This window comes from Larus michahellis, chromosome 1 (assembly GCF_964199755.1).
Source record: "Larus michahellis chromosome 1, bLarMic1.1, whole genome shotgun sequence".
Taxonomy (NCBI): Eukaryota; Metazoa; Chordata; class Aves; order Charadriiformes; family Laridae; genus Larus; species Larus michahellis.
The window spans coordinates 91,144,564-91,171,245 of NC_133896.1; the positions used below are offsets into that span (position 1 = coordinate 91,144,564).

At 41.7% G+C, this 26,682-nt stretch overlaps 2 protein-coding genes across 3 annotated transcripts; both read left to right on the forward strand.

The window, feature by feature from the left end:
• Window positions 1–477: 477 nt before the first annotated feature.
• TMEM139 (transmembrane protein 139) lies at window positions 478–2,496 on the forward strand. Its single transcript, XM_074591697.1, has 2 exons — window positions 478–725; window positions 2,088–2,496. The coding sequence occupies exons 1-2, from the start codon at window positions 478–480 to the stop codon at window positions 2,494–2,496; spliced, it is 657 nt and encodes a 218-aa protein (XP_074447798.1).
• A 3,616-nt stretch (window positions 2,497–6,112) lies between these two features.
• On the forward strand, window positions 6,113–26,556 carry CASP2 (caspase 2). Of its 2 annotated transcripts, XR_012587617.1 has the most exons (12): window positions 6,113–6,381; window positions 6,728–6,878; window positions 13,483–13,650; window positions 14,700–14,775; window positions 16,246–16,340; window positions 17,800–17,976; window positions 19,205–19,333; window positions 19,797–19,887; window positions 20,002–20,063; window positions 23,553–23,702; window positions 23,794–23,903; window positions 24,547–26,556. XR_012587617.1 is itself a non-coding variant. In XM_074591710.1 (11 exons), the coding sequence occupies exons 1-11, from the start codon at window positions 6,209–6,211 to the stop codon at window positions 24,679–24,681; spliced, it is 1,455 nt and encodes a 484-aa protein (XP_074447811.1). In that variant the 5' UTR covers window positions 6,114–6,208; the 3' UTR covers window positions 24,682–26,556. The 2 variants fall into 2 exon arrangements, 1 of the variants encoding a protein (XP_074447811.1); XM_074591710.1 differs by lacking the exon at window positions 20,002–20,063 and having other exon boundaries at window positions 6,114–6,381.
• The last annotated feature ends 126 nt before the right edge of the window (window positions 26,557–26,682 follow it).

Below are 26,682 nucleotides of genomic sequence, written 5' to 3' on the forward strand. Positions count from 1 at the left end.
CTTCATTATGCAATGTACAAATGTCCTAGAATTAACCTTTAAAGTTTTTCTGCATTTCACTTTCATAGTAACCTCAAATCTGCTTCCTAGACTGCTCTAAGTTCTATTAAGTAGCTAGACCTTTTTAGATAAGCCTGGCAATAAGTGCTGATGGCCTATTTATGCATTTTATGTCTTGCAACTGTGTGTCCAAGCGTCCCTATTATTCAATATGCATTCACATAGGGAATTCTAGTACGCTTACACTGGCATGTATTTATGCATAGATTTCCCAGGCTTATTACATATGTGCATAGCTGCATGTTTCATGATGGCATGTGCTTGAGTATGTATGTTCTTATTTTGGTCATGATATGGATGAAGTGTTTGTATGCTCATGTTTCATGTTAAAAAAAACCCTATTGTGTCTTCCACAGATGTCCGTCCCCTTAACTGCTCATCTGTTGTCAACTGTCTGCTATCACCATCTATACCACCATGTGGTTAGAGACACACTGGAAGAACATCCGCCAAACCCTGTTGCTTCTTTTCACGGCTGCTCTTCTCATTGGGGTCACCATGCTGGCCATTTCATCTAACATCAACCCAGTAGGCTATTTCTTCCTAGGGGTAGGGGGAGTGTGCCTGGTCGGCTATTTGCTGAGTGTGTTTGTTGAGTGTTACCTGAAGGATCAGCACCGACAGGAGGCAAATGAGACACCGCCAAACAGACAAAGCCATGCAGAGTAAGCAGCAACCTGGTTATTCCTCTTGCTTTAACTCTCCCTCCTCAGATACGGCCACTTTACATATTGTTTTGCTGCCCTTCCCCTAGGGCACCAAACACAGACTCCATTCCAGAAGACAAAAGTTGTTTTTAGGTTGTTTTTCTTCATTCTTCAGGTGGAGGTTGCAAAAGTCTGTGCCATATACGTCCTGTACCTTGTTCAATATGTATTTTCTTTCCCCCTGGGAACTGATCCGCTAACAATTTCCAAGGTTAAACAGATTCAGGCCCAGTTTTATTTTCCTTTGAGTAATCGAGTCTTGCCAAACAATGAGTCAGACACGGAAAAAGAAAAAAATGCTGAAGCAGTACTGAATCTTAGCTGGGTTTAGCTCTATAAACCTTATCTCCAGAGCAACGGTTCCTTGGCAAACTTTTACAAAGCAAGCTGCAACTGGGTGTGTTTCCAGTCTTAAAAACCCAACTTGACACTAATAAGACCTGATTTTGTGAGGCTCTGAATACTCCTACAACTTTTTTGGCTTCATGTACGTTTGCAGGTTCTCAGCATCACTTAATTTAACCCCACTTTGCCTACTGTAGTTGAAGAATTTAACTTCATTTGTATCTTTGCTTCCTTGTCTGTGTAATTCAGATAATCATTACCCATAAATGACTTGACATTCTCAAATACAGGGAGTTGTAGGAATGCAAAAATGTTATTTTGTGTTTATTTTTAGAAAGAGTACATAAAAAGAAGTCTATATTGGGTTTTGCTAGCTTGGGGGCACACTAGAAGAAAATCAGTATCTGTTTATTTAAAAATATGACCGAAAAAGGAAAATGTTTCTAAAGTAACATCTCTTCCTGCAGATATTTTTTTTAACGCAGAATATTTAGTCCTTGTTTAAAATAAATGAAAACACTTCATCTTCTTCACTTCTTAAACATAGATGAAAACTGACCAAATGTATTAAAAAAGCAAGGGCCTGTTTTATTCTGAGAAATAATTAGGGGATTTTAGATGATAGGAGATTTTAAATGAGGGAGATCACACTACAGGCTCCCTTCCAACTTGAGATATTCTAAGCCTACGACACTAAAACCCAGTATGGGTTTTTTCACTTATTCTGGGGAGTGTGGAAAAATGGTCAAATAAGCCATTCTCCAGAGCAGCAAGCAAGAAATTAAGTCAGCTGGGCAAGTGAGCTGATCCAGTGGCAGAATATCACATGCAATAATACAATGTGAGATACCCTGTCTCAGACACATCTGTTGATTGTACCGTGGTCCCTATAGTATATTATGCAGACTACCTGCCTCTGAATAAACTAAGCTGTAAAATAACAAGTGTAACTGCCATTCCTCTCTTTATGTATAGGGTGAACAGTGCCTATGAAGCGCCCACCTATGAGGAGGTGATGACCACGTCAGTTCCAGCAATATGGACGATTACATCCAATCCAGGCTTAGTGCCCTCACCACTGAACGAGCCTCCTCCTTACAGTGTAGTTATTGAATCATCTGCCCAAGAAGAGATTATGCTGGATGCTCTCAGGGTGTCAGTGGTGTCAGACACAAGGCACACCTCCGAGACAGACACAGGCTCCAGGATGCAGTTGCAGCTGGTGCTGCCTCCAAGACTGCAGCGGTTTGTTTCAGATATCCATGAAGTGAAAGGTATTGAAGACACGTTTGAGCCACTGGAGCCACTCACTCCACCACCTGCTTATGAGAGTGCCATCAATGATGAGGTCTTTGAAGACGCTTTCCAGCCCTCCGTATTATGATTAATTTCACCTATGAATGCAGAAACAAACTCTCACCCCAATACAGGGTGCTCCTGGAGGAAAGGTGAAAGAGATGAGATTTTTCACACCCAAAAGCTGTAAAAGTTTGCCTCGCCATCCTTTGAACCAGAGCTGAACTACAGACGCAGCTTCTAATCTCACCAGAATCTTTTTGCACAAAATATAAATCAACGGAATACCACCATGCTTTGTCGTGGCAGACATGTAAAACCGCTGTGAGGAAAGTTGTGTTATATACAGCAACAATTCTCAAACTGGAGATACACCTTTATGGGGTGTAGCATGAGAAGAGACAAGAGTTCCAAAGGAACTCTGTATGCAGCCAGGAGAAGCTGCCTCAGAAACAGGAGGAGTAGAAACAGCACTAAGCAGGTTCTGCCTGTGCGCTACAAACAGCAGTATTGCCGAGAGCTGTGCAATCACCAGCCACCCTAAGATCCCTAATGAGCAACTGAGGTTGCAGTTCCCCGAGCTGCTGTTTTACAGCTACACAAATTCATGGTCTGCACTGTGTTGCTCCACATCCTCAGCTGTGCTGCACCAGAGCGTGACTTAGGGGAAAGGTGGTTGTCTTCATCTGGAAGCCGGCATAACCTGATACCTGTCACTTGGGGTTGAAAAGCTGACGGCAAGTATGGCATCATGAAATGACTCCTGTTGTTCACAAAGTTCTCATCCCACACAGCCTGCAGTGGTGGACAAGAGGGAGACAATAGCAGTTTTTCTCCTGTAAGAGAGGCCGGCGGTGGGATACATACACATAAACGTATTCTCTGCTTGGACCACCAAACTTTGCAGCTCTACAGGAGGGTGTATTTCTCTGCTGCACTACAGCCCCAAAGAGATCACTTTGAGATACTTTATTGTCATCATGGCAAGCACTTGCACAGAAAGGTCAACACTCCTCCAGTTCCCCGTAATGATGCCGTGCACAGGGGGTTCCTCTCTGGACTCTGGAAAGAGCTGGTCTGTCTGATGAGGCCGGGGCTGCAGGGGAGAACACCTGAGAATAGCAGCCCCGAGGCACACGCAGTTTTCGTCATGACGGCTCTAGGTTGGAGCGAGGTACTAGCTCACACTGATCAGTCACGCCGTGCGGTCTTTTGAAATGGGTGAGTTAAACTGATGGGATCTGCAGCGTTAAAGTGGTCTGCAGTATGCAGAGAGACATTCGTGTCTGGCGAATGCCGAAATATGGTGGTCCGAATATCCTGTGAAGGAGAGAAGCAATCATCACAGCCTCATGTCATACAACTGCATCATTTTTAATTCATATGAGGAACCATCAAACCATAGTCTATAAGCAAATAAATTATTTCTCCTTGTTTGATTCTTTATAGTTCAAAGAAAAAACCCTGACCTTTTGTGTTGTTTATAAATAAACAGGACAGCGTTAAAAATACCTGGTAGCATCATCAGTTTTTCCTCCCAAAAGAAACTCCACAAAGACATGCTTTTGCTTGCATTCACTTATTTGATAATTTTGGCTTAGAAAAAGTAGAGTTCCATTTCTCAATCTACAGCTGAATCACTTTAATATCATTAATGACGAAGCAGCTGTGATACCTTTATCATAAAAGTATATAAGACACAAATTTGCTGGTATTTTTTAAAGCCAATCACTTCTTGCATTTCCCTATCTGTATCTGCAAACACAAAAGAACAAATCACAATAAAAAAGAGTGCAGGTGTACCACACAGGAACAGAAACTTAGGGTCTAAGCTGGGCAACCCCGGCCTTTTATGAGTGCACCGAATTTCCAGGAGTCAGGAAGAAATTCAGGTAAGCAGCACAGATGAAGACTAGCCAAAGGGAAGACCAAAAATGTCACCAGTTATGATCACGACAACTTTGTCTTCAGCATCTGTAAGCGTTATTCAAGCCTTGGGACTTGTGTTAAGTTTTAGCATGTGAAACTCCTGCGCACCAAGGAACAACTATTGGAAGTTTTGCATGACAAGTGCTGTAAATTAGCTTCTGCTAAAAGGCTGATCACGTGCTTTTCCCTTCATATTTCACGTGCACTCTGCACGCCCCCTGTGCTCCCTTTCTTCCCTTTTAATTACTGAACGTTACTTCAGCCCTCTTATGACTTCAGCCGATTTCAGATGAAACATATGTCAACAAAACATACGTAACAAAAAAATCTAAAAATAAAAAAAATCCCGGAACTGTTCTACTTGTGGGGAGAACCTGTTCCCCTGCTCTCATCACAGAATGGTTTGGGTTGGAAGGGACCTTAAAGACCACCTAGTTCCAACCCCCCTGCCATGGGCAGGGACACCTCCCACTAGACCAGGCTGCTCAAAGCCCCATCCAGCCTGGCCTTGAACACCTCCAGGGATGGGGCATCCACAGCTTCCCTGGGCAACCTGTTCCAGTGCCTCACCACCCTCACAGTAAAGAATTTCTTCCTAATATCTAATCTAAATCTACCCTCTTTCAGTTTAAAAGCATAACCCCTCATCCTATTACTAAACTTCCTGGGAAACATGTTCCAGTGCCTCACCAACCTCATTCTGCCCCTCTACTCCACTCTGCTGAGACCCGACCTGGAGTACTGCGTGCAGCTCTGGAGTTCTAAGCACAAGAAGGACACGGACCTGTTGGAACGGGTCCAGCGGAGGGTCACAAAAATGATCAGAGGGCTGGAGCACCTCTGCTATGAAGACGGGCTGAGAGAGTTGGGGTTGTTCAGGCTGGAGAAGAGAAGACGGTCTTCCAGTACCTGAAGCGGGCCTACAGGAAGGATGGGGAGGGACCCTGATAGGACAACCGGTAACAGTTTCAAACTGAAGGAGGATAGATTTAGATTGGATATTAGGAAGAAATTCTTTACTGTGAGGGTGGCGAGACACTGGAACAGGTTGCCCAGGGAAGCTGTGGATGCCCCATCCCTGGAGGTGTTCAAGGCCAGGCTGGATGGGGCTTTGAGCAGCCTGGTCTAGTGGGAGGTGTCCCTGCCCATGGCAGGGGGGTTGGAACTGCATGGTCTTTAAGGCCCCTTCCAATATAAACCATTCTATGATTGTATAGTGAAAAATTTCTTGGTAATATCTAAACTAAATCTACCCTCTTCCAGTTTGAGGACATTACCCCTCGTCCTATCACTACATGTCCTTATAAAAAGTCCCTCACCATATTTTTCGTAGGCCCCCTTCAGGTACTGGAAGGCCACTACAAGGTCTCCCCGGAGCCTTCTCTTCTCCAGGCTGAACAACCCCAGCTCTCTCAGCCTGTCCTCACAGGAGAGGTGCTCCAGCCCTCTCATCATCTCCGCGGCCCTCTGCTGGACTCGCTCCAACAGGTCCATGTCCTTCTTGTGCTGAGGGCTCCAGAGCTGGACGCAGCACTCCAGGTGGGGCCTCACCAGAGTGGAGCAGAGGGGCAGAATCACCTCCCTCAACCCCGCTGGCCACGCTGCTTTTGACGCACCCCAGGATGCGGTTGGCCTTCTGGGCTGCTTTTAACGGGTGGGCCCGTTCCCCCCGCTCCGCCATGACCAACCTCCGCCCCCCCACACCACACCCCGGGGGGGCCCCGCGCGCCGCGGGGCGGGGCGGGGCCGGGCCGGGCCGGGGCGGCACGCGCTGACAGGCCGCGAGAGAAGCCCCGCCCCCCCGCAGCCGAGGCCAGGGCAGGAAGCGACGCCAACCCGCGGGAGGGGGTGGCGGGAAGGCGCGCCTGCGCATGCGCGCAACCGGCGGCGGGGGACGGCTTGTTTTCCTACCACCACCGCCGCTGCCAAAGGGAGGGCGAGGCGGTGGCGCGGTCCGCGCCCCCTCCAACCCTCCGCGGCCACGTGACCGGAGGGAAGCGAGTCCCTCGGGAGCTGGCGGGGGAGGGCGGGGCGGAGCCTGGGGGTGAGCGGCGGGGAGGGGCGCGCGCGGCGCGGGCCGTTTGGCGCGAGCTGGTTTCGGGACAACGCGCAGCGGCCTGCAGCGGCCTGGGCCCTCACGCCGCCGGGGCCCTGCCGCCTCGGGAGCCAGGGGTGGCGCTCAGCGCACCCTTCCCCGCCGATCGCCGGCGGGGCGGGTGGTGGAGGCCTCTCCCGCCCGTTGTCAGGCGGCGGCGGCGGCGGCGGCTGCTGCCGCTTCTGCCGCTGCTGCTGGCGGAGACGGCCCGCTTCCTCCCGAGCAGAAAGGCGGGAGCGGTTGAGGGTGGCTCTTGCCGCTGAGTTTGGTTTTTGGTCCTCCCCTCTCCTGCCAGGATGCTGGTTGCCTGCGGCATGCAGCGGTGCCATCAGGAAGCGCTAAAGAAGAACCGGGTGGTGCTGGCCAAGCAGCTGGTTTTAAAAGAATTGATGGAGCACATGATAGAGAAAGACATCATCACCTTGGAGATGATGGAAATGATACAGGTAAGCACGGTTATACTCAACTGCACTGTCGGCTTTATTTCTAGCTAAGCTCAGTGTCGTTCTTGGCAGTGGCAGCATGGTAAAACTCATCTGTGCGTGTTACCTGCGTATTTTATGCCTGGAGAACGTACAAAGCAATACGGGGTTTGCCTGTGGCCCCGTAGGAGAAGTGTAAGCTGCTCCTGGCAATATGGATTTTGGCTGAGGCTTATTAAATCGTTGGCTTGCATGCTGGTATGGATTTCCGGCAGGCTGCGCTTCCAGAGTCAGGTGGTATCTTCCAGGCCTTTGTTGTCATTTTGTGCCTCTCTTGTTTTCTCCTTTTGGAAAAGTAAGAATAATACCTATTTCCAAAAGAATACTGTGAAAGCAAGTAAAGGAATATATTATAAACCAGTTTGTTGTGGCACTTGTGCACTTTTCACTTGAAGAATTTGTATTTCATATGTATTTTTGTTAATTGCATGAAGAACCTTGCATGATCCAATACTCACTCTCAGATGACAAATGCTGTTCTTGCGCTTTTGTTCCTTATCCTGAGCAATGGGTACTATGAAGAGAAGTCATTGGAAATAGCTTGAGATTGCTCCCAGAGGTATGGTTATGCACTGAAGACTATGCAGGATGGAGATACAGGTCTTCAAAGAGAGAGCAAACTGAAAAGGAAATGACTGAAGGTGCACATCAAGTGCATCTCAGGACTCAAGTAAGCAGTTGAGGGACTTCTTAGTCCCTTAGTAAGACTGATGGTCCTGTCATAAGAACAGATGCTGAAAAATAGAATTATGAGCTATTTGTTGGGCACCAGTGCAGAAGATAAGAACCTGAGACCGATGAGGTTTTTTAAAGCAATGAAGAAATAACTTCCCGATGAATTTTGAATCATTGTGTGTCAAAGATAATGTGAAATACTGTGTGGGACCTGTCAAGGATACTTGTGCTAAGTTGTGGGAGATGCAGGTAGTCTTACCTGAAATAGCTTCAGTCCCTGGTGAAGGAGCACAAAGATACAGCAAGACAGTGAAAGTCAGAGAATGAATCAAGAACTGATTGCACTTGTTTTGGCTGAGATAGCGTTAATTTCTTCATAGTAGCTTGTATGGTGCTGTGTTTTAGATTTGTGATTAAAATAATATCAATAACACAGGGATGTTCTAGTTATTACTGAGCAGTGCTTACACAGAGGCAAGGCCTTTTTCTGCTTCTCACAGGACCCTGCCAGTGAGCAGGCTGGGGGTGCACAAGAGGTTGGGAGGGGACACGGCCAGGACAGCTGACCCCAACTGGCCAAAGGGATAGTCCATACCATATGATGTTGTGGTCAGCAATAAAAGCTGGTGGAAGAAGAAGGAAGGAGGAAAGTTCTGAGTTAAGGTGTTTGTTTTCCCAAGTAGCCGTTACGCGTGATGGAGCCCTGCTTTCCTGTAAGTGGCTGAGCACCTGCGGACCAATGGGAAGTAATGAACGAATTCCTTGTTTTGCTTTGCTTGCATGGGTGGCTCTTGTATTACTTATTAAACTGTCTTTATCTCAACCCAAGAGTTTTTTTCATTTTTACGCTTTCAATTCTCTCGCCATCCTGCTGGGGAGACGGCGGCTGTGTGGTGCTTAGCAGCCCATGGGAGTTAAACATCAACACTGCTGAAGTATGGGTGGTTAGTCGGGATGTTCACTTGCCAGCCTGCAGTTAGTCATTGAAGGGGGAGGGAGAGGAGAGGCAGAAAAGGAGAGGAGAGGTAAAAAAAATCCAACAAAACAAGCCCTCTCAAAGGTAGGATAATGCCAGAGATAATAGTAGTTTGGGGGGAATGCTGCTGCAGTTAAGAAGTGTTAAACAGAGACAGAGGGGAAGAAGACTAAGGGAATCTTCCTCTCCAGGTGTAAGTCTGTAAAAGGAGATGCAACAATACTTGGTAATGGATTGTCAGTAAGGAGAAAGGTGTTATGATGGATAAGTCAGGTAAATAGTAATAGCTTAGTGAAAAAAATTGTGCCTAATACAACATACACACATAACTAAGAGCTTAAAGGTATATAAATAGCAATAGTAGCCTGAGCAATAGAACAAAGTGACTTGAACTACTGTTAGAGGGTATTAATCTGGAAATTGCACAAAAATAGAAATATGGCAGGGGTAGGAGGAAAGCATGCACAACTGGAACAATAGTACTGCAAAATATGCATTGTACTAGAAGGGCAGAAATGAAGGGAATGGTTGCAGGATAGTACGAATCATAATAATGCTGTAGATAAACAAAAAGTAACGCGCATTAAAAAAAGATCACATGAGTCAAAACCATTTTGTCTTACCTTTCATTTTTCTATAGTAGTTCTGTGAATTTGTCATAGGCATCCACTCTCTGTCTCAAATCTGAACAAAGGTCTTAGGAGTGCTGTTAGGTAGTCAGGTATCTTAGTGGAAACAGGAGGAGACAAATGCCACTGTGTCTGGTGACAGAGCATAGATATTTCTGGATATTGCAACTGAGTCATTCTATATACCCCCCTGCACCCCACAAAAGTAATGAAATCAAGAAGATCTGGATCAGTAGTGGTATAACCATAAAATGGTTAGAGTTCAAAGGGACATTGAAGATAATCTAGTTCCAACCCCCCTGCCATGGGCAGGGACACCTCCCACTAGACCAGGTTGCTCAAAGCCCCATCCTGCCTGGCCTTGGACACTTCCAGGGATGGGGCATCCACAGCTTCTCTGGGCAACCTGTTCCAGTGTCTCGCCACCCTCATAGTGAAGAATTTCTTCCGAATATCTAATCTAAACCTCCCCTCTTTCAGTTTAAAACCCCTACCCCATGTCCTGTTGCTCCACTCCCTGATACAGAGTCCCTCCTCATCCTTCCTGTAGGCCCCCTTTAGGTACTGGACAGCCACTGTAAGGTCTCCCCAGAGCCTTCTCCAAGCTGAAAAACTCTTTAACTCTCTCAGCCTGTCTTTGTAGGAGAGGTGCTCCAGCCCTCTGATCATCTTCGTGGCCCTCCTCTGGACCTGCACCAACAGGTCCATGTCCTTCTTATGTTGGGGGCCCCAGAGCTGGACATGGTACTCCAGCTGGGGTCTCACGAGAGCGGAGTAGAGGGGCAGAATCACTTCCCTTGACCCACTGGCCACGCTGCTTTTGATGCAGCCCAGGATGCTGTTGGCTTTCTGGGCTGCAAGTGCACTTTGCTGGCTCATGTTGATCTCATCTATCAACATCCCCAGTCCTTCTCCACAGGGCTGCTCTCAATCCGTTCTCCAGCCTGTATTTGTGCTTGGGATTGCCCTGACCCAGGTGCAGGACCTTGTACGTGTCCTTGTTGAACTTAATGAGGTTTGCACGGGCCCACATCTCAAGCCTGTCAAAGTCCCTCTGGATGTTTTAAATCATCTTGTCTTAAAAACACAACAATTATACTGGTCCTGTTGGTCTGATTTATACTAAACAGAAGAATAAACAAATTGGTTCTGGAAACAGGGCACTTCACAGAACCACAGAATGGCAGGGGTTGGAAGGGACCTCTGGAGATCATCTAGTCCAACCCCCCTGCTGGTTCACCTAGAGCAGGTTGCACAGGAACGCATCCGGGCGAGTTTTGAATGTCTCCAGAGACAGAGACTCCACCACCTCTCTGGGCAGCCTGTTCCAGTGTTCTGGCACCTCAAAATAAAGTTCCTCCTCATGTTTAGACGGAACTTCCTATGTTCAGGTTTGTGCCCACTACCTCTTGTCCTGTTGTTGGGCACCACTAAAAAAAGACTGGCCCCATTCTCCTGACACCCACCTTTAACTATTTACGAGCATTGATAAGAACCCCCCTCAGCTGTCTTTTCACTTAAATAAACTTTTGTAATCTAATGAAAGTGAAATAAACCAAGGAGCTCATGGAGATGAAGGAAGGATGAAATTTCTTCAAGTGTGAGGTTCTAAACCAGTACTGAAACTTGTACCACAAGTAAGCAAAAAGTGGGGAGGGGAGGAGGTTGCAGGAAGAGCCGCCAAAGGCAAAGGTGGTTGAGCTGGATGAAGAGCTCACAAGGAGTATGAAGAGTAAGTAAAGAGTGTATACGTGTACACTGGAGAAGAATTAATAAATAGGAGCAGCTTCTTTTGGTGTCTGAAGCGGGGAGTGAGAGTAGGAAGTGACAGGAATGAATTTAAATTGAGTTATTTGGAAAGATACTAAACAATTTTAGGTTTTTTTTCAATTATTTACACTTTTAAGAAAGAATAAAGAAAAAACAATTGTGTTTACTGTGTAGTGAAGATGATGTAAATATAATTATCTAGGTGAAGGCCCAGAAGAGAGGATTTTCAAACAGAGCAAAAATGATAGTGGAAATAAAGAGGGACAGTGGAAACAGCCATTTTTAAGATGAAGTCCAAAACCCACTTCATTAATGACTTCTTGTCAGAGCATCATATGTTCTTCCAGAACTCTGGGGTGGACCTTCAAAATTGCAGATATGATAGCAAGAGCTTTCTCTTGCTTTTTAAACAAGTTGAATATTCTGTGCTGTAATCGAAGACTATGATATTGTGTAGATATAGAGATTTAAATGCTCTGTGTCTATCTGTAGACAGTAATGAAGGCATCACTGGCTTTGACAAAGTGACATAAATTTTAGTAGGATGTTTGTCAAGTATATATGCGCTCTCCACAGATTCTGTGTGTATATTCAGGCTCAGTAAGAAGACTAATACTATGGGATTTTGACATGAATTCAGAGCAACCAGTTCCTGGTATGCAGATTATCGAAATCATCTGTGAGGGTACAAAAGTAAATTAAGGATGTATTACAAAATGAAATGAAAGAAGTCTGTCTTAAGAAAGTTTTACTTCTGAATGTTTGCTGAACATTATTTAGTATAACCTAAATATGGTGTTGATGTGGAAGTTACATGAGGAGGTACAGCACTTTGGGTATTTAAGGGAGCGTTAAGGAAGTAGTCTATCAAAAGCTGACTGCTGTACATACAAAGTGCAGAATATGAACATTATGAAAATTTCTTAACATTTTAACAAAACTTAAGATCCAGTTCTTGAGGTCAGCTTGTGTTCTTAATTATGATCTATGGCTTAGAGTCATAGACTGTATAGACATATAAAGTGAAGGTTAATGATCCTAAGCTTGTTATAAACAGCTTCAGGTCTAGTAGAAAAGAAGAAACAATAAGTACTTTAAAATATCAGCTGTCAATTTACTTTATTAGGTAAAATAAAATTCAGTAGGCTTACAGCAAGATACAAGTGTATGGAGCTGGTTATCTTTTACGGACTAATGGAGAAGCGTTACCAGGAGAAAGGGGCAAGTATTTTCACACTTCTGGAAAGGCACAGGTGAGATGACTGTATTCACTTCTAGTCAACAGTGCTCAGAAAGTTGAGGTTTCTGTGGGAATAGGAAAGGGTACTTACATTGTCAAGAGGAAGAGGCCATTTATGAGGAGGCTGAAAGAAAGTGACTTGTTTGCTGTAGCAAATTTAAAATTGGAGACCAATTTATAGACAGAACTTTGATAAATAAGGGAAAGGACAGGAGAACACTGAAGTCAAGGGTCATTGTTGATACAAAAATAAGTGCTGTTAGTCATTAATGAACATAGGTCTGAAATTTCAGAATAGGTTCATAAGCATTGGATCGACAAGATTTTGCAATATTCTTTCAAACAATGTGATGGGGGAAAAAAGCCAAACTACATTTTACACCAAACTTGATAAATTTTATGAAAGAAAGCAGAGGATTTACACGCGTGACTCAAGGCTTTTTTTCTGATTTTCCTGTGATTGCAAATGTAGTGTTAGGCCTTGATAATGTGTAACTTGCCAACCATTTCTTATCATCCATCTATTCAAAAAATATAGGATGAATTCCATAGAATTGATAAAATTTATTTTGGATATCCAGTATTTTAGTACATGATGTTTTGGCGTGTTTTATATCTCACAGAGAAGGCTATTGTATAAATTATACAGTTTGTTGGCAAGTGTCCTGTTAATATTCTAACAACCGGAACTTCCTGGGAATGTTTTACAGATACATGAATTTCATTTTTGATTGTTGCGTTTACTCATGTACTACTGTATGTTGCTTCATTGGTCTAGAAGTTACAGTCTATACGTATGTAGTATCTTTGGGAATTGACAGCATAAAATCAGTATTTTATTTAACGCTTTCTGAGGGATTTGCATATTGATGCATGAGACCATAAACCATTGGGTAGTAGTGGAAACGTGTTCTGGACTTTGTGTATTCAATGAGGGGAAATAGATACTACTCCAACGGTGACTGGACGTAGAAATTTAGAGAGAAGAATATTACTGTGTGTGGTAGAAGTTAGAAGGGAAGAGTATTACTGTGCACGGTAATGTGTGAATTGTTGGCTTGCTGTGTTGTTGCGTACTGTCCCCCTTGAGCAATAGCAACAGAGGAGTGGGAGGGAAATCAACTAGGAAAAGCTGTAAAAATGGATCTAGCACAGGTAAGCATAGTGATGAAACATTTACATGACATAAAATAAAGTAGTTGTTCTGAAGATTCATTGAAAATTAATTCTGTTGGGGTGTTACTTTGAGTATGGATTTTGTTTTTTCTCTGGATCTAGGCCCAGTCTGGGAGCTTCAGCCAAAATGTGGAATTCCTCAATTTGCTGCCCAAGAGAGGCCCTAATGCCTTCTCAGCCTTCTGTGAAGCTCTACGAGAAACCAAACAGCAGCATCTAGAGGCAGTGATCTTGAAGACGACATCCAACCTGAGCCATGGGATTGCAAGGGTACAACAGTTTTAAAAAAAATAAAATGGATGCATTGCATTTCAGATTGGGTTTGGGCACAAAGCGATCTTTTTCAAATGGGAAAAAAGTTGTTTACAAAGGACAGGATGGGTTTTCATTGCAAATTGAAACTTGTAGTAGCCTTAGTAAAAGCAGAGAGGAAGAAATCTGTGAAGAGAGTTTTCACACAGAATCACAGGATGGTAGAAGTTGGAAGGAACATCTGAAGGTTATCTGGTCCAGCCCCCCTGCCCAAGCATGGTCACCTTGAGCAGGTTACCCAGGGCCATCTCTTTTGAATGTCTCCAAGGATGGAGACCGCGACCTCTCTGAGCAATGTCCTTCAGTGCTCGGTCACCCTCACATTAAAAAAATGTTTCCTGAGTAGAAAGCTACTAAAAGCTAATCTTGTCTGTTTAGGAGAGAGGGACTTTCTTTATTTTGTCATTTTTATTTTCGCCTTTTCACTATCTGCAGTTGTTAGCATTGGACTAAAGGAAGAATTTAGTAAAGATTCAATATTCTCAGTGTGTTGACAAGGATGAAAACTCACAGTAAACATATTTTATATGAAAGAAGACAGACAGACATGGTATTTTTGAGCAGAGTTGTTCCCTTATTAAAACGTAGCCTTTATTAGACTACCCTTGCTATTTTTTGTTTTCAAGTGTGCTTTACTATGCAAACAATGAAATCTTGAAAGCAAACAAAAAGATAGGAATCACTAGACAAATCAATTTTTGGCAAAACCAAGGAGGATATGATGATCTCAGTGAAAGGTTTCCAACCTGGGGATTTGAGTAGAAGTGTAGACATGAGCAAAGAAGGGAAGGAATTTTGCATTGATAGAAAATGCCGCTGATATCTTGTTGTGATGTTTCATATGGATGTGAACAATAGGACTGTTTTTTTTAAGTCATATATACGTGTATATATACATGTACATATACATGTATCTCTGTTCCATGATACCTACAGGCTTGTACTGTAGAGAAAAAAAGAGGTGTTTTATGCTACTCTTTTTCATGGATTTATTGGATGTCTTGTAGCTTGAACACTGTTATGGATCAAATCTTCCATTCCCTGCCAGTGAGTCATGTAATGCAAAGAGACCGCGCTGGATTGGTGAGTTGCACATGACACCATAAATACTTGGTTGGCTATCTGTTTGGTTGCTTCTGATTTCTTAATACTCACTTAATTCAGTTCTAGAAATAAGCTTGCTACCACTTTGCTCATCCCAGGACAGTGAACAACTGTGTTATGATCAGATGCAGGAGGCAGAATTAGGCTAGACAATGAAAGTGAAATACATATTGGAAGAGAGAACCCAATCAGTTTCTAGTCAGCTTCATTTATTCTTAGAAGAAATTTTGTTGATTAAACAGTACATGTCAGTAAAATTTTAGATTTTTGAAAGATTTTCTTCTTTGTTCAAGATTTGTAATAGAGTTTAATTGAAATAGAGCTGTGAAAAGACACTGATTTTGGGCAGTATTCCTTAACTTGGACTTCCTTCTTGGCAAATAAGTTTAAGTACAAGGCCTTATATACATTACATGGGCCCACCATAGTTTTGTGTAGCTTCTGTTGAGTGCAGCAAATCAGCTTTTATTTAGCAAGCATATGTGACCTAGGTCAGGGAACTAGTTGTTGGAATGAATCTCCTTGCTATTTTTTATGTTGCCTCTGGTAATACCTGGAGTACTCACGTTCCCTAACCATAGCTTTAACTGTGTGGTCGTTACTAGGAGCTCTCTCTGGTGTTAGAGAACAAGTGTCTAGATTTTGAAGGATTTTTTTTTTTTAATTTAGGTGCAGAGGATTTAGGATTGGGGTTTTTTGGTTTTTTAGAACGTATGTTCCTCCATCCAGGAGAGCCATGTCTCAAAAGGCTGAAAAAGGATTTCAAAGGAGATCATGAATGTCATTACCTCCATTTCTTCAGGACAGGGGAGTGAGTGTTTGTCTGCAAATGGCAAGTAGTTTAGATTATCATTCCCTTCATCTGTTGTTATCCAGAGGAAAGGGTTGTGCAGAGGCAGATAAACAAAAAAGGGTATTGCACTTTATGGAAGCTAGAAACGTCTAGTTTGATCGCTCATGCCTGTGTTCAGCAAAAAATAAATAATTGTATCCAGTGAGCATGGGAGGCCTTTCATGAAAGAAAAAAACACTATTCTATTTGAATATTTCTAGCAATGGTTTGTAAACCTAACTGTGGAAAGAATAACATACTGTACAAAATGACAGAAAGCACATGGCTCTAATTTTAGATAAGAATTTTTCATACTCTGTAGAACCAAATTTACTAGGCCTTAAATAAGGCTAACCCACATACAAGGCAAAAAAAACCCGGATGCCAATTAAAATTATAAAAAAAATAAGTATACCATTCCAGTACTTTTGGTTTTTTCTGCTATGTTTCATTGTGCATCTGTAGTCCCTGATCGAGCAAAATTTTTAGAGGTATGAATAGCATAATACCGTAATATCCCTAAGACCACATACTTCAGAATTTGCAAGTTACTACCTTAATGCAGAGGCCTTGTGGTTGGAATTTTTTATTGTTACTGATATGTTTGTTTTGCACAGAACCAGTGGAACATTCCTTGGATAATGGAGATGGTCCCCCAATTCCTCCAGTGAAGTACTGCACTCCTGAATTTTATCATGATCATCAGCACTTGGTAAGTAGTTGACAGAGAAAATCTCCTTAAGAGGTGAAAAATATGAGGTGTATAGATATATCAACTGAACGCGTACTACTTAAAACTGAGTCAAAACAGGTGCTTCACTGGGATGCAGATCAGTGTTGTGCTATTTCTGTAACTGAAATGTTAGCAGTCATGTTCGATTTGTTGTAGTTCTCATTTACAAGCGTCAAGAAATACTGAGAAGTTCGTAACTCTGTACAAATCTCTGCCTCTGGTTTTTGCTCATGAAGAGCTTCATGAAATGCTTTCTGTTCCGTTGATTTGTGTAAACTGTCAATATTATTGTCTGTCAATATTATTTGTTTGCATTCTTGTCTCCTTCTGACACACCCTACAAATGACTGTAAGATACCGTAACTGTGTTTCTATTAGTAGTCACAGTCTTGGCTGTTTTAGTTGCCAGCTGTACCCAGAAGGGTCTCTTAGTCTCAAGAACCAAATCAGGATTCTGTGCTGGGTAGTACCCAACCTGAATTTCTAATCTTCTGCAGTGTTTGAGGTTATGTAGGTAGTCTAATTACTTTTTGTTTATTCTGTTTGTAAAGTATAGATTGTGTGGGGTGGGCTTACAGAAAAAAATCATTTTGTATAATGGGGCAGACATTTTGCTCGGGTTACACAATGTGTTAACGCTTAACACTTCTGTCACAGGCTCTGTGTACAGCAATACAGATTTTAGGGTTTTTTTTTTAACTGTCTGTGGGGAGACCTAATTAGGCAGCATCAGTGTGAGCTTGGCTTGCCTCCTTTTACATGTGCCTGGATACACCCTGTTGGATATGCTCCTTTGGTATTAAATTTCATTTTCAATTTACAAGAGTATTAGGAAATGATTTACTGTTGATTTGTTGTTGTTAGAGAGGGAGGGGCCAGCCAAAAACCTTTTTTGCCAGCCACATGACTTTCAGGATCAATCACTGACAGCCCCTTGGTGTTGCAATTGCTCTCATATGGTATTTTACATCTATCTCTGCTCCCGACAGCAATTAGGAAATATTAGCTAAATTTTACATAATGTTGTCATAAAGACTTCGATGGGGATGGTGGAAATATACGGGGCTAGGGTGAGGGTGAAGAAAGGGAAAAAAGTTAGCAAGACATAATTCACAGTTTGAAATGTACAAGCTGTGTTTCTTCTGAAACGAGAAATAAGGCAAGCTAATACAACATCTTAATAACAGTGTTGTACGATCATCATTTATGGAGACTTGCAAATACAGTTGTTTTTGGGACCCTTTGCAATACAAAAATTTGTTTTATTTACTAAAAAAAACCCAAACCAAAGCAGCAAAAAGCTTCAAAAATTTGACCTCTACTGTTTTTGTGCCTTCTCAATCAAGAAATCCTAGTATGTGGGGTTTGCTGCTTTACTCTAACACTCTGTTATTTCCTTCTGTAGTCTAAATTTACCAATTTTAAATCTTCTTCTCAGGCATATAAACTGATATCAGAGCCCCGAGGGTTAGCACTTATTCTCAGCAATGTCCATTTCAGCAGTGAAAAGGACTTGGAATATCGCGCAGGGGGAGATGTGGACTGTGCTTCCCTGGAAATGCTTTTCAAGCATCTTGGGTATCAAGTGACTGTCTGTCATGATCAAACTGCACAGGTAAGGGGGATCCCAGTACTTCACAACCAGTATGGATGATAGTTTGTAACTGTTACATAAACATCTTAAGAGGTTCCATTTGGTATAACGGAGCTTGGAAAGAAAGACGTGCACTGTCACTTATGAATAAAAAATAAGGCTAAATGGGATGGTATCTGCTAGCATACTGACAAATATGGAGAAACTTGGAAGGCAGAGGATTTAAAATGGAAAGTAGGATCACAAAGGACGACAAGGGGTACTACTCTAGTCTGACCCCTGTAGTGCAAGGGGCAAGAATTTCTAGACCACACCTGGCATGTGTGCTAAAACCACAAATGTATAAAGTCTCTAGTTTACTCTGGATTAACGTTTAGGATAGCAGAATACTGGAAAAGTCTAACTTAGCAAATATTTGACCTAATCTTCACAAGTGTAAGTGATGTTTTCGTGTCCTTTCACTGATGGAGTCAACTGCCATCCTGTTTATCAGTCTTCCAGTATCCGCGCAGTTAAGTTCCACTCTTACAGTCTTTGCTTTGCTAGAGAAGTAGCTATGCTTTACTTAGGAAACTTGATAATGTTCCATAACTGACTGAATCAAGCCACTCTCCTTCCCTAGGAATGCAATTGCTGTCCCCTCTAGCCTCATTTGTTCTCACTCCTTTTAAATCCCTATGAAACCAAGTGGTACACAACGCGTTAAAGAGTGTTTTATTCAAGAAGGTAGCTTTTGCAACATTATAATAAGACTTTTGCACCTGCCATGTTGTCAGAGTTCCTGAGGTTTTCCACTTTAAATTGTTGTGTTTTGATCACTAGTGTTTGAATGCCTGAAGTACCAGAGCATGTATCTGTTAAGTTACTCCAATGTCCCAGCCAGACTCAAGTGTCAATGTAAGATCTTTATAAAATCAGTTGATTTCTCCTGTGTTGAATCCATATGTACCAACTCAGATACTTGCTGCATCTCTCTGTTGGCTAGCATGGACACATAGATGTCCTAAGTGATTCCTACTTCACAGTCATATACTTAGGACTGAATATTACATAAAAGAACAACAATGTTTTGCTGGTCTTTTTGGTTTTTAATGGAACGCTGTCTTTTGTCCTGTAAATTTGATGTAAATAGGGTTTATTTCGTAACAGGAGGACCATTTTTGTTTTTCCTGTACATTTGTGTTTTTCCCTATACATTGACCCACTTTCCCTGTGCAAGTCTGGAACCTATTCTTTTTCTTTCTTCCAGGAGATGCAGAATGCATTGGAGAGATTCTCTAAGCTGCCAGATCATCGGGATGTGGATTCCTGTATTGTAGCTTTACTTTCCCACGGTGTGGAGGGTGGGGTTTATGGCATTGATGGCAAACTACTGCAGGTATATTCCTGTGACCTGATATGTTATATCCTGGAAAGTAACAATGGAAAGAGGAAAAAAGTAAAAAAAGAAATAAAAAAGTAAAAAGAGAGAGAAGGTGAAGTGATGGGAGATTGCGGATTTACATTTTTTAAAAAGAAAAAAATAAGGGCTTGTGGGAAGAAAAGGGCAGGGGTCTATATATGAGAGGTCTACAAGATAAAAAATGGCATAGAAATAGGGCAGGTAGGAAAAGTTATTTCATTCTCTGTTACTGTACTAGGTAGAGTGCATGAACTCAAAGTAATAGGAGCTGGGGTAGAAGGAGGAGAAGGGATGTGTTTGTCACGCGGTGAATTTGGAGATAAAGGAGAAAATATCAAGACTGGTGAGGTAATAACAAAAATACAGGGAAGCAAGGTGAGACTCAGTTTGCCTCGCAGAAAGCTGCAGTGAAGATTATTTATCTTCTTTCTTCTCTCAGTTGCAGGAGGCTTTCCGGCTCTTTGATAATGCAAACTGTCCAAATCTCCAGAATAAGCCCAAGATGTTCTTCATTCAGGCCTGCCGGGGAGGTGAGTGCCCAAATACTAAAAGACATATATTTGGCATGCCCTTAAGGCTCATTTTACACACATACACACCCTCACCTTCAACTTGCTGTCAACTCTCCTCTTTGCTTCTCTCAGGTGTAAGTGGGACCCATATTCACCTCCCTCTGCCCTGCTGCTGCCACTGCATCTGTTGCTCTGTAAGTGTATTTTGCTCTGCATGAGGTGTGTGCATTGACTTGCAGACCCCAGAGCACTTTAGTGATATAAAGGTCTATCGTATCCCACTCATATATTGAGGCTTTCTCTTGCTATGCCTGCAGTAGGGGGAGTGGGGCATTTGGTGCATCAAAATGCAGCACAGCATGGAGTGGTACACTAGCGCTGGAGTCTTGCCTGAGGTCCTGTCTTTTTCTTGATCCTGGATGTGTTGTCTCTCTTGTGTTTTGTGTTGGTGTCTCTCAGGCCATCAAAGTTGGCTCCAAGTCCTCCTCTTTTACTTTTTTTTCCGTTACCCTCTTCTGTTTTCAACCTCCAAATGACCTTTCCTTACACCGTTTTCCTCATACTATTGTAATAACAGAATTCTTGATTCTCATAGATAGGCTCTTTTTCCACTCTCTCCATTCCTTTTTTTTTTTTTTTTAATTCTGCTATTCATTTTCCCTCCTTATGTAACTAAACAAATGTTTGTAGCTAACTGCCTTTCGGATCTGCTAATGACCAAATTTTTCCATGAAGTGTTTGGGCTTGTTGAGATCGTTGTGAAACTGCAGGTACTCCAAAGAGAAGTTCTGTCTTAGGAAGCTTTGCTTTTTCCCTTGTGATACAGAAATTTTTCTAGCATGTATGTTATTCCCCCTTCTTTCCCCTTGTTCCTTGCAAGTGTCTCCCTTCTTTTTCATTTAAAACTGAGCTTTATAGTTCTCTAGCCAAGAGAATGTTTCCCCTGTTATCTGCTCATGTTTAATCCCAATGCAGAGAAAAACCTAAAGTCTACATGAAGCATTTTGGGTATGAAAAAATATTTGATTCTGCTAAGCATTTGGAAATACCGTAATGTGTATGTTTCAGTATGAATGTGATAGCTTTCCTTTATGTTATTGAACCTTTAGATACCCTTGAACAAATGTGAATATGCAGACTCACAACAGTGTGGAAATAAGTTTAATAAGGCAGAATTGGCAGCTGACATAATTAGGTAATTAGGTTTATTTGACTGCCATGTTACCACAATGGGTCTGTTCACATCAACAGGTCAGGCTTGGCCTTCGATTCCCAAAAAAGTTTCAGTTAAGAAAGCTATGCAAAATTCTGTAGAATTTGGATACTGCAATAGGCAAAGGATTGAGACTTGAGCAAATGAAAGGGAAAAATCTTTCTTGAATTTAAAAAAAAAAAAAAAAAAAGCACAAACCTGTCTTTTTTTAACCTCTCTTTTAAACCTTGATTAATAGTTGGAGAGGAAAGCTAGTTACAAAGTAATTGATCTGTCAAGAAAAACATGTACCTCTTCATGTTAGTATTCAAAGGTTACAGTAGCTGATACAATTTTTTTTTAAAGCAGCATTTAAAAGACTATAAATAGTGTTGACAACTTCAGATTAGTAGGCAATCTCTCTGTGCCATGTAAGTTAACTGGAACCAGTTAAAACAAAATGAGAAATGCATAGGTTACTCTTTTTCCCTAAGTTTATGTAATAAGCCTTATCTATCTTCTATTAATGACACGTAAAAAGTGTAGATAAAGAAGAGCTGGTACAGTCTACTTAATTTCCAAAGAGCCTTTGGCAGGAGTCTACTAAAGAATTGAAGTAGTCCACCTACAGTCATAGATCAAAACCCAGTGGTGACAGAAAGCAACAGGAAAAGACATATCGTCAGATTTCACTGTGACAGGAGACTTTGAAGCTGTTTAACATCTGTGTTTAATATAGTAGTTGATCCAGAAAAGTGAAGAACTGGGGTAAATAATGACAAATAGGTAGTTGGCAGTTATTTAAATCAGTTGGGAAAAATGGCGATCTGGTGCCTTCAGTAAAATTTAAACAAAATGGATCAAATTGGATGGCAGTTATTGGTGATATAAATTAGAGTTTAAGTATACAGAGGAATATCTTGATAGGCTTAGTGCTTTACACTTTTTAGTTACGTTGCTAAGTTGACTAGAATGGTGTTTGAAGACAGAGGCATGAGGAAGACATCTAATTCTGAAGCTTTAGTTAAAAAGGTTTTGACTTTATACATTATGGGATGATGACAGTGTGAGTGATGTAGCTTGACTGTGAAATTACCCAAGTCTTATCTGAAATAGCATACACTGTGAACAGTACTCTAAGTGTTTAAGATACAGAACTAAAAGGTTTTGGAGAAGTGTGATAAAAGGCATGAAAGAAGTGTGGTTAAAAATGGAAAAATTTGCATTGTTACCTTAACGAGATGATGAAGGAATTTGATAGAAATATTCATGAAATTTTGAGCTATGGATCCTTAATTACAGACTATATCTAGCCTGTCAGACGGTCACACCCCTCCCACTGCTGCTTTCATTTTGGAGGAAGAGAATAATGTTGCTGACTTATGAACTGACCATTTCCTGTGCATAATTATGAGATGCCACCAGTGCTGCTCCCTGTAAAAGGGTTAGAAATCCAAATGCATTTCTTAAGCACAACCTGGCAACAAAAACCTAGAGGCGTCATAACCGCAAGGGCTCTGAAGTGGACATGTGTGCCTCCTAAGACTAGAATCTGATCCATGCTGTTAGGTAGATTCTCATCTTACAACAAAGGAACAAAAGGGCAAAATTATATATAAAACCTGCAAACTCTAGTTTTATTTTTCATTCAGCATAGCTGGACGATAAAAGTTATTGCCACTGAGCAGTTAGTCTAGATTACAATGGAAACTCTGCATAATGTAAACAAGCAATTGAGAATATCTACAATTGTTATAATATATATTAATGAATGCTGGAAAGGACACTACACGTTCTCCCGTTTTTAAACTAATCTCCATGTACTGGAGTTCTCTCCTGTTTGGGGTCAAGTGATTTTGCATTTTACTGTTACACAATTTATGCTTTTCATTGAAACAAGTGATGCTATAGTCAGGATTTAGAACTAGGTGAGATATTTAGTCCATGTTTTCCTGGTGCCTTGGAGGTAGGCCTTAGCAACTAAAATTATAGCTCTCATTTGAGTTCTGCAATAAGTAGGTAGTTAGCATGGCAAGCTAGACTAGCCATTTTTGGACCTCTCTAAGGTAGGTAAAAGTGGACTATAGAAACTTTAGGGCTAGGCATCAAATCCTTCCATGCATGGTGAAGAATTATCAGAAAATTCTTTGCTTTCTGGTTATCGTATGATCTGCACAGGAAAGAAGGGCGGGAGGGAGGGAATCAATGGACGTGCAGACTAACAGTCAGTTAGGCTGAGCAGGTTCAGCAGTTGTTGTTATCTGCATTAGTTTGTGCAGAAGAACTTTCAGATGAGTTTTAAAAACGGCTGAAAAAGCTTAAAGTTCATGCAAAAGCTTTCTGCTTGACAGCAGTTGTGGCATTGCTGATGGGAGCCTAAAACTAAGGAAGTACAGGAAAACTACATCCAGCAATTCAGGATAATTTTTTCTTTTCTTTTTTTTTCCTTCCTTTTCTGCTGCCCCCCCCCCTCCCCTTATTGCCCCCCCAGATGAGACAGACCGGGGAGTAGATCAAAGAGATGGGAAAGAATGGTCAGATTCCACAGGCTGTGAGGAAAGTGATGCAAACAAGGAAGAAAATCTCAAGCTGCGTCTGCCTACACGCTCTGATATGATCTGTGGATATGCTTGTCTGAAAGGTACTGGGGAGAAGCCCTAATTATTAGGGCATAAGGAGGTTTTATTTGTGTGTGTTCCCCAGAAACTTCATCATACTCGCTTTCTTCTCAGGCACTGCGGCCATGCGAAACACCAAGCGTGGATCCTGGTATATCGAGGCACTCACCTCTGTGTTTGCAGAGGACTCCCGAGACACTCATGTGGCTGACATGTTGGTGAAGGTGAGCTGGAGCGTCTTTCCTCTCCATCACTTACCTTGTTTCTGAAGAGCCTTCCAGTGCTTCGAATTGCTAGGATTAATCTACTATTAAAGCAATTGTTCTTGACTTGTTTGTAGCAAAATTATTACTTCTTTTCCCCTTCAAATATATATATGTGTGTATACATATGTATGTGTATATAGATATTTATATACAGTTCCACAGCAGCTTAACCAAAGTAAAAATGCTGTTTCTTTGACTCCTTCCATTTCACTTGTGTGGTAGTATGGTGAACTTATGAGAAGAATTAATCTGTCTTGCCAAAAATTACTTGTTATTCTGTAGAAATAGCTTTTTTTTCAGGTGGATTCGTTCCCTGAACTGGGTCACCATATAGCTGCACAACCACTTGCACTCACATAAAGTAAAGATTAAGAAAATGAGGGAAGAGAGACTCAAGACAGCAGTGTGGCCATGGCAACTTGAGCTGCTTGGAACTACACCATAGTTCTTTATTCTTCTTATAACTTAGAAGGGCAATACATAAGGGACTACTTAATAAGTTAAACAGAATAATCTATGAGTACAGAAAGCAATGACATTTTTCTTGCTTTTGTCTTCTTAATCCTTCCAGTCATTTTGGTTTTTTCAATCTCACATCCAGGTGAACAGGCAAATCAAGCAACGAGAAGGCTATGCCCCAGGCACAGAATTTCACCGCTGCAAGGAAATGTCAGAATATTGCAGCACGCTCTGTCGGGACCTTTACCTGTTTCCTGGCTATCTGCCAGGAAAATAACCCTGCCAGCTCTGTCAGAAGAGAGATACTGCCAAAGCTAAACTTTGAGTATGGATGTCTGCGTTTTCATTCTCATGGGCTGTGACATCAGAGGTGCAAACAACGAGTGCTTGTTTATATCTGGCCAGTCCAATTCTTGATGTCTTTTTCGAAAACAATCTGGCAACTTTCTTTGTAATCTGATTCAGTTCAGGGTTAAAAATCCTAATATCCTGACTTATTCCGTATGTATAGAAATTAATGGAAAGAGGATCAGCACTGGAACAGTGAAAAAGTGGGAACATCCTTCAGAAGGAGACATAAGGACGTTTGTAAGCAAAGCAAATGTGAAAAGGGAAACAGACTATTCGTACAATTTTTTTAAAAGTTAAGCCTTTCTGAAAGGAAGATTATTCATAAAATGCTACTTATCTTATGCTTGTATTTTAAAATTTTAAAATGCTTTCTACCTGGTTCTTCATGCAGGACAGTCGGCTCCTGTGCACATTCTCCCTTGTGAAGGAGAATCCTTCCCCTCTCTAAAATGGAAGGTTGTTGTTTTCAACAACACTTGACACTTTCCTATCCATCTTGATCACTTAAAAGTCTATTTTTGGACATTCGTTTGGTAGCCAAGTTATTAAGAGACATCCCAGGTTATCAATAAAACAAACAGAGATCCAAGATTTCTCATACAGACAAATAAGCCTCCATAAACTGCCCCAGAAATAGTTTTGAATCTAGAAGTTCTAGATTAGCTCCCCTTAGTCTCAAGAGTGAACAACTGCATGGAATATTACATTTTTTGCCATAGTACCTGTGTTGTCACAACAGGCGTAGCATTCAATCCACCAACTTCTCAGGAGTCTATAAATTGCACTGTACAACTGAACCCCTGAAACCCTACAGCCTTGTACAAAAGGATCTTTTGTCTTTTGTTTAATTAACAAAAATATTCAAGGCAGCTCTTTACAATCTAAGCGTGTTGCTTGGATTATTTATTACTGCAGTTTTTTTCCCTTTGAAATGAAAGGGAAGAGTTTCACATTACTACCCTGTTACGTGAGGTTTTTTTCTTCAGCCACGATCATTTAAGGCATTTGTTTAGCTAATACTGTTTGCAAAGTGTAATTTCAACTGGTCAATAAGAAATGTTGTGACATAATCCATCACTTCTTTTGGAATATTTTTTACACACTCTCTTCATGCTGTAATTTGTCTCTTGCTTGTGTCCAGTTGCAGTTACTCCCATTTGATGTGACGTGGGAGGCGGGCATTGTTCTCTTTTTGTGGTAGAGCCTAAATCCTGCTGTACTGGGTTACATGTGGACTACAGTCTGTTCACTTGAGTCTCGGTCTTCTCCATTTTGTAGCAGTAAATTGGCATAGTTCCTGGTGTACCCTTTTTATGTAAGTGTGGCTTTTAAAATATTTTTTCAGGATACAATTATGAATAGAAAGCACAAAGGGATACAGGGGGAGGCTGGAAAACTAGGCATGTGCTTTTTTTGTTGTTCTGCCTAGGAAAATGAAGGCTGTGTTTCCTCCAGCTGACAAAGGTGCGGCATTAACATGCCTCTTGCACTTACATTATACACAATGTGATAAACAGAACAAAGATCATACTTGCCAAATGGTGCCTTATTCTGAAGTTTAAGATATCAGTTTAGGGGCTGTTGTACCTCCCTGGAGTATAAACACTTTCTTCCTGAGTGCTCTCTCTTTGAAATGGTGCAATATTTTACGGATACATATATTGATGAAGCAGTCCACTCTGATGGGATAGATTTCTGTAGGATTGCATCAAGTTGCATTATCACTGCCACTTTCATATATACTTTTTCTATACTTGTATTTTACTGCCTTGAGATGTCAAAATAAAGAATTCTTGTTTGATTAATCTGTGCAGTGTCTTCCATCTGGAGACTTACGCTTTTATATAGAAATGGAGCTTCTATATAAAGAGAATTTTACATAATTTCTTGAGGTAGTACCTCCCAGAGGCTCTTTTGCACTCTGAGG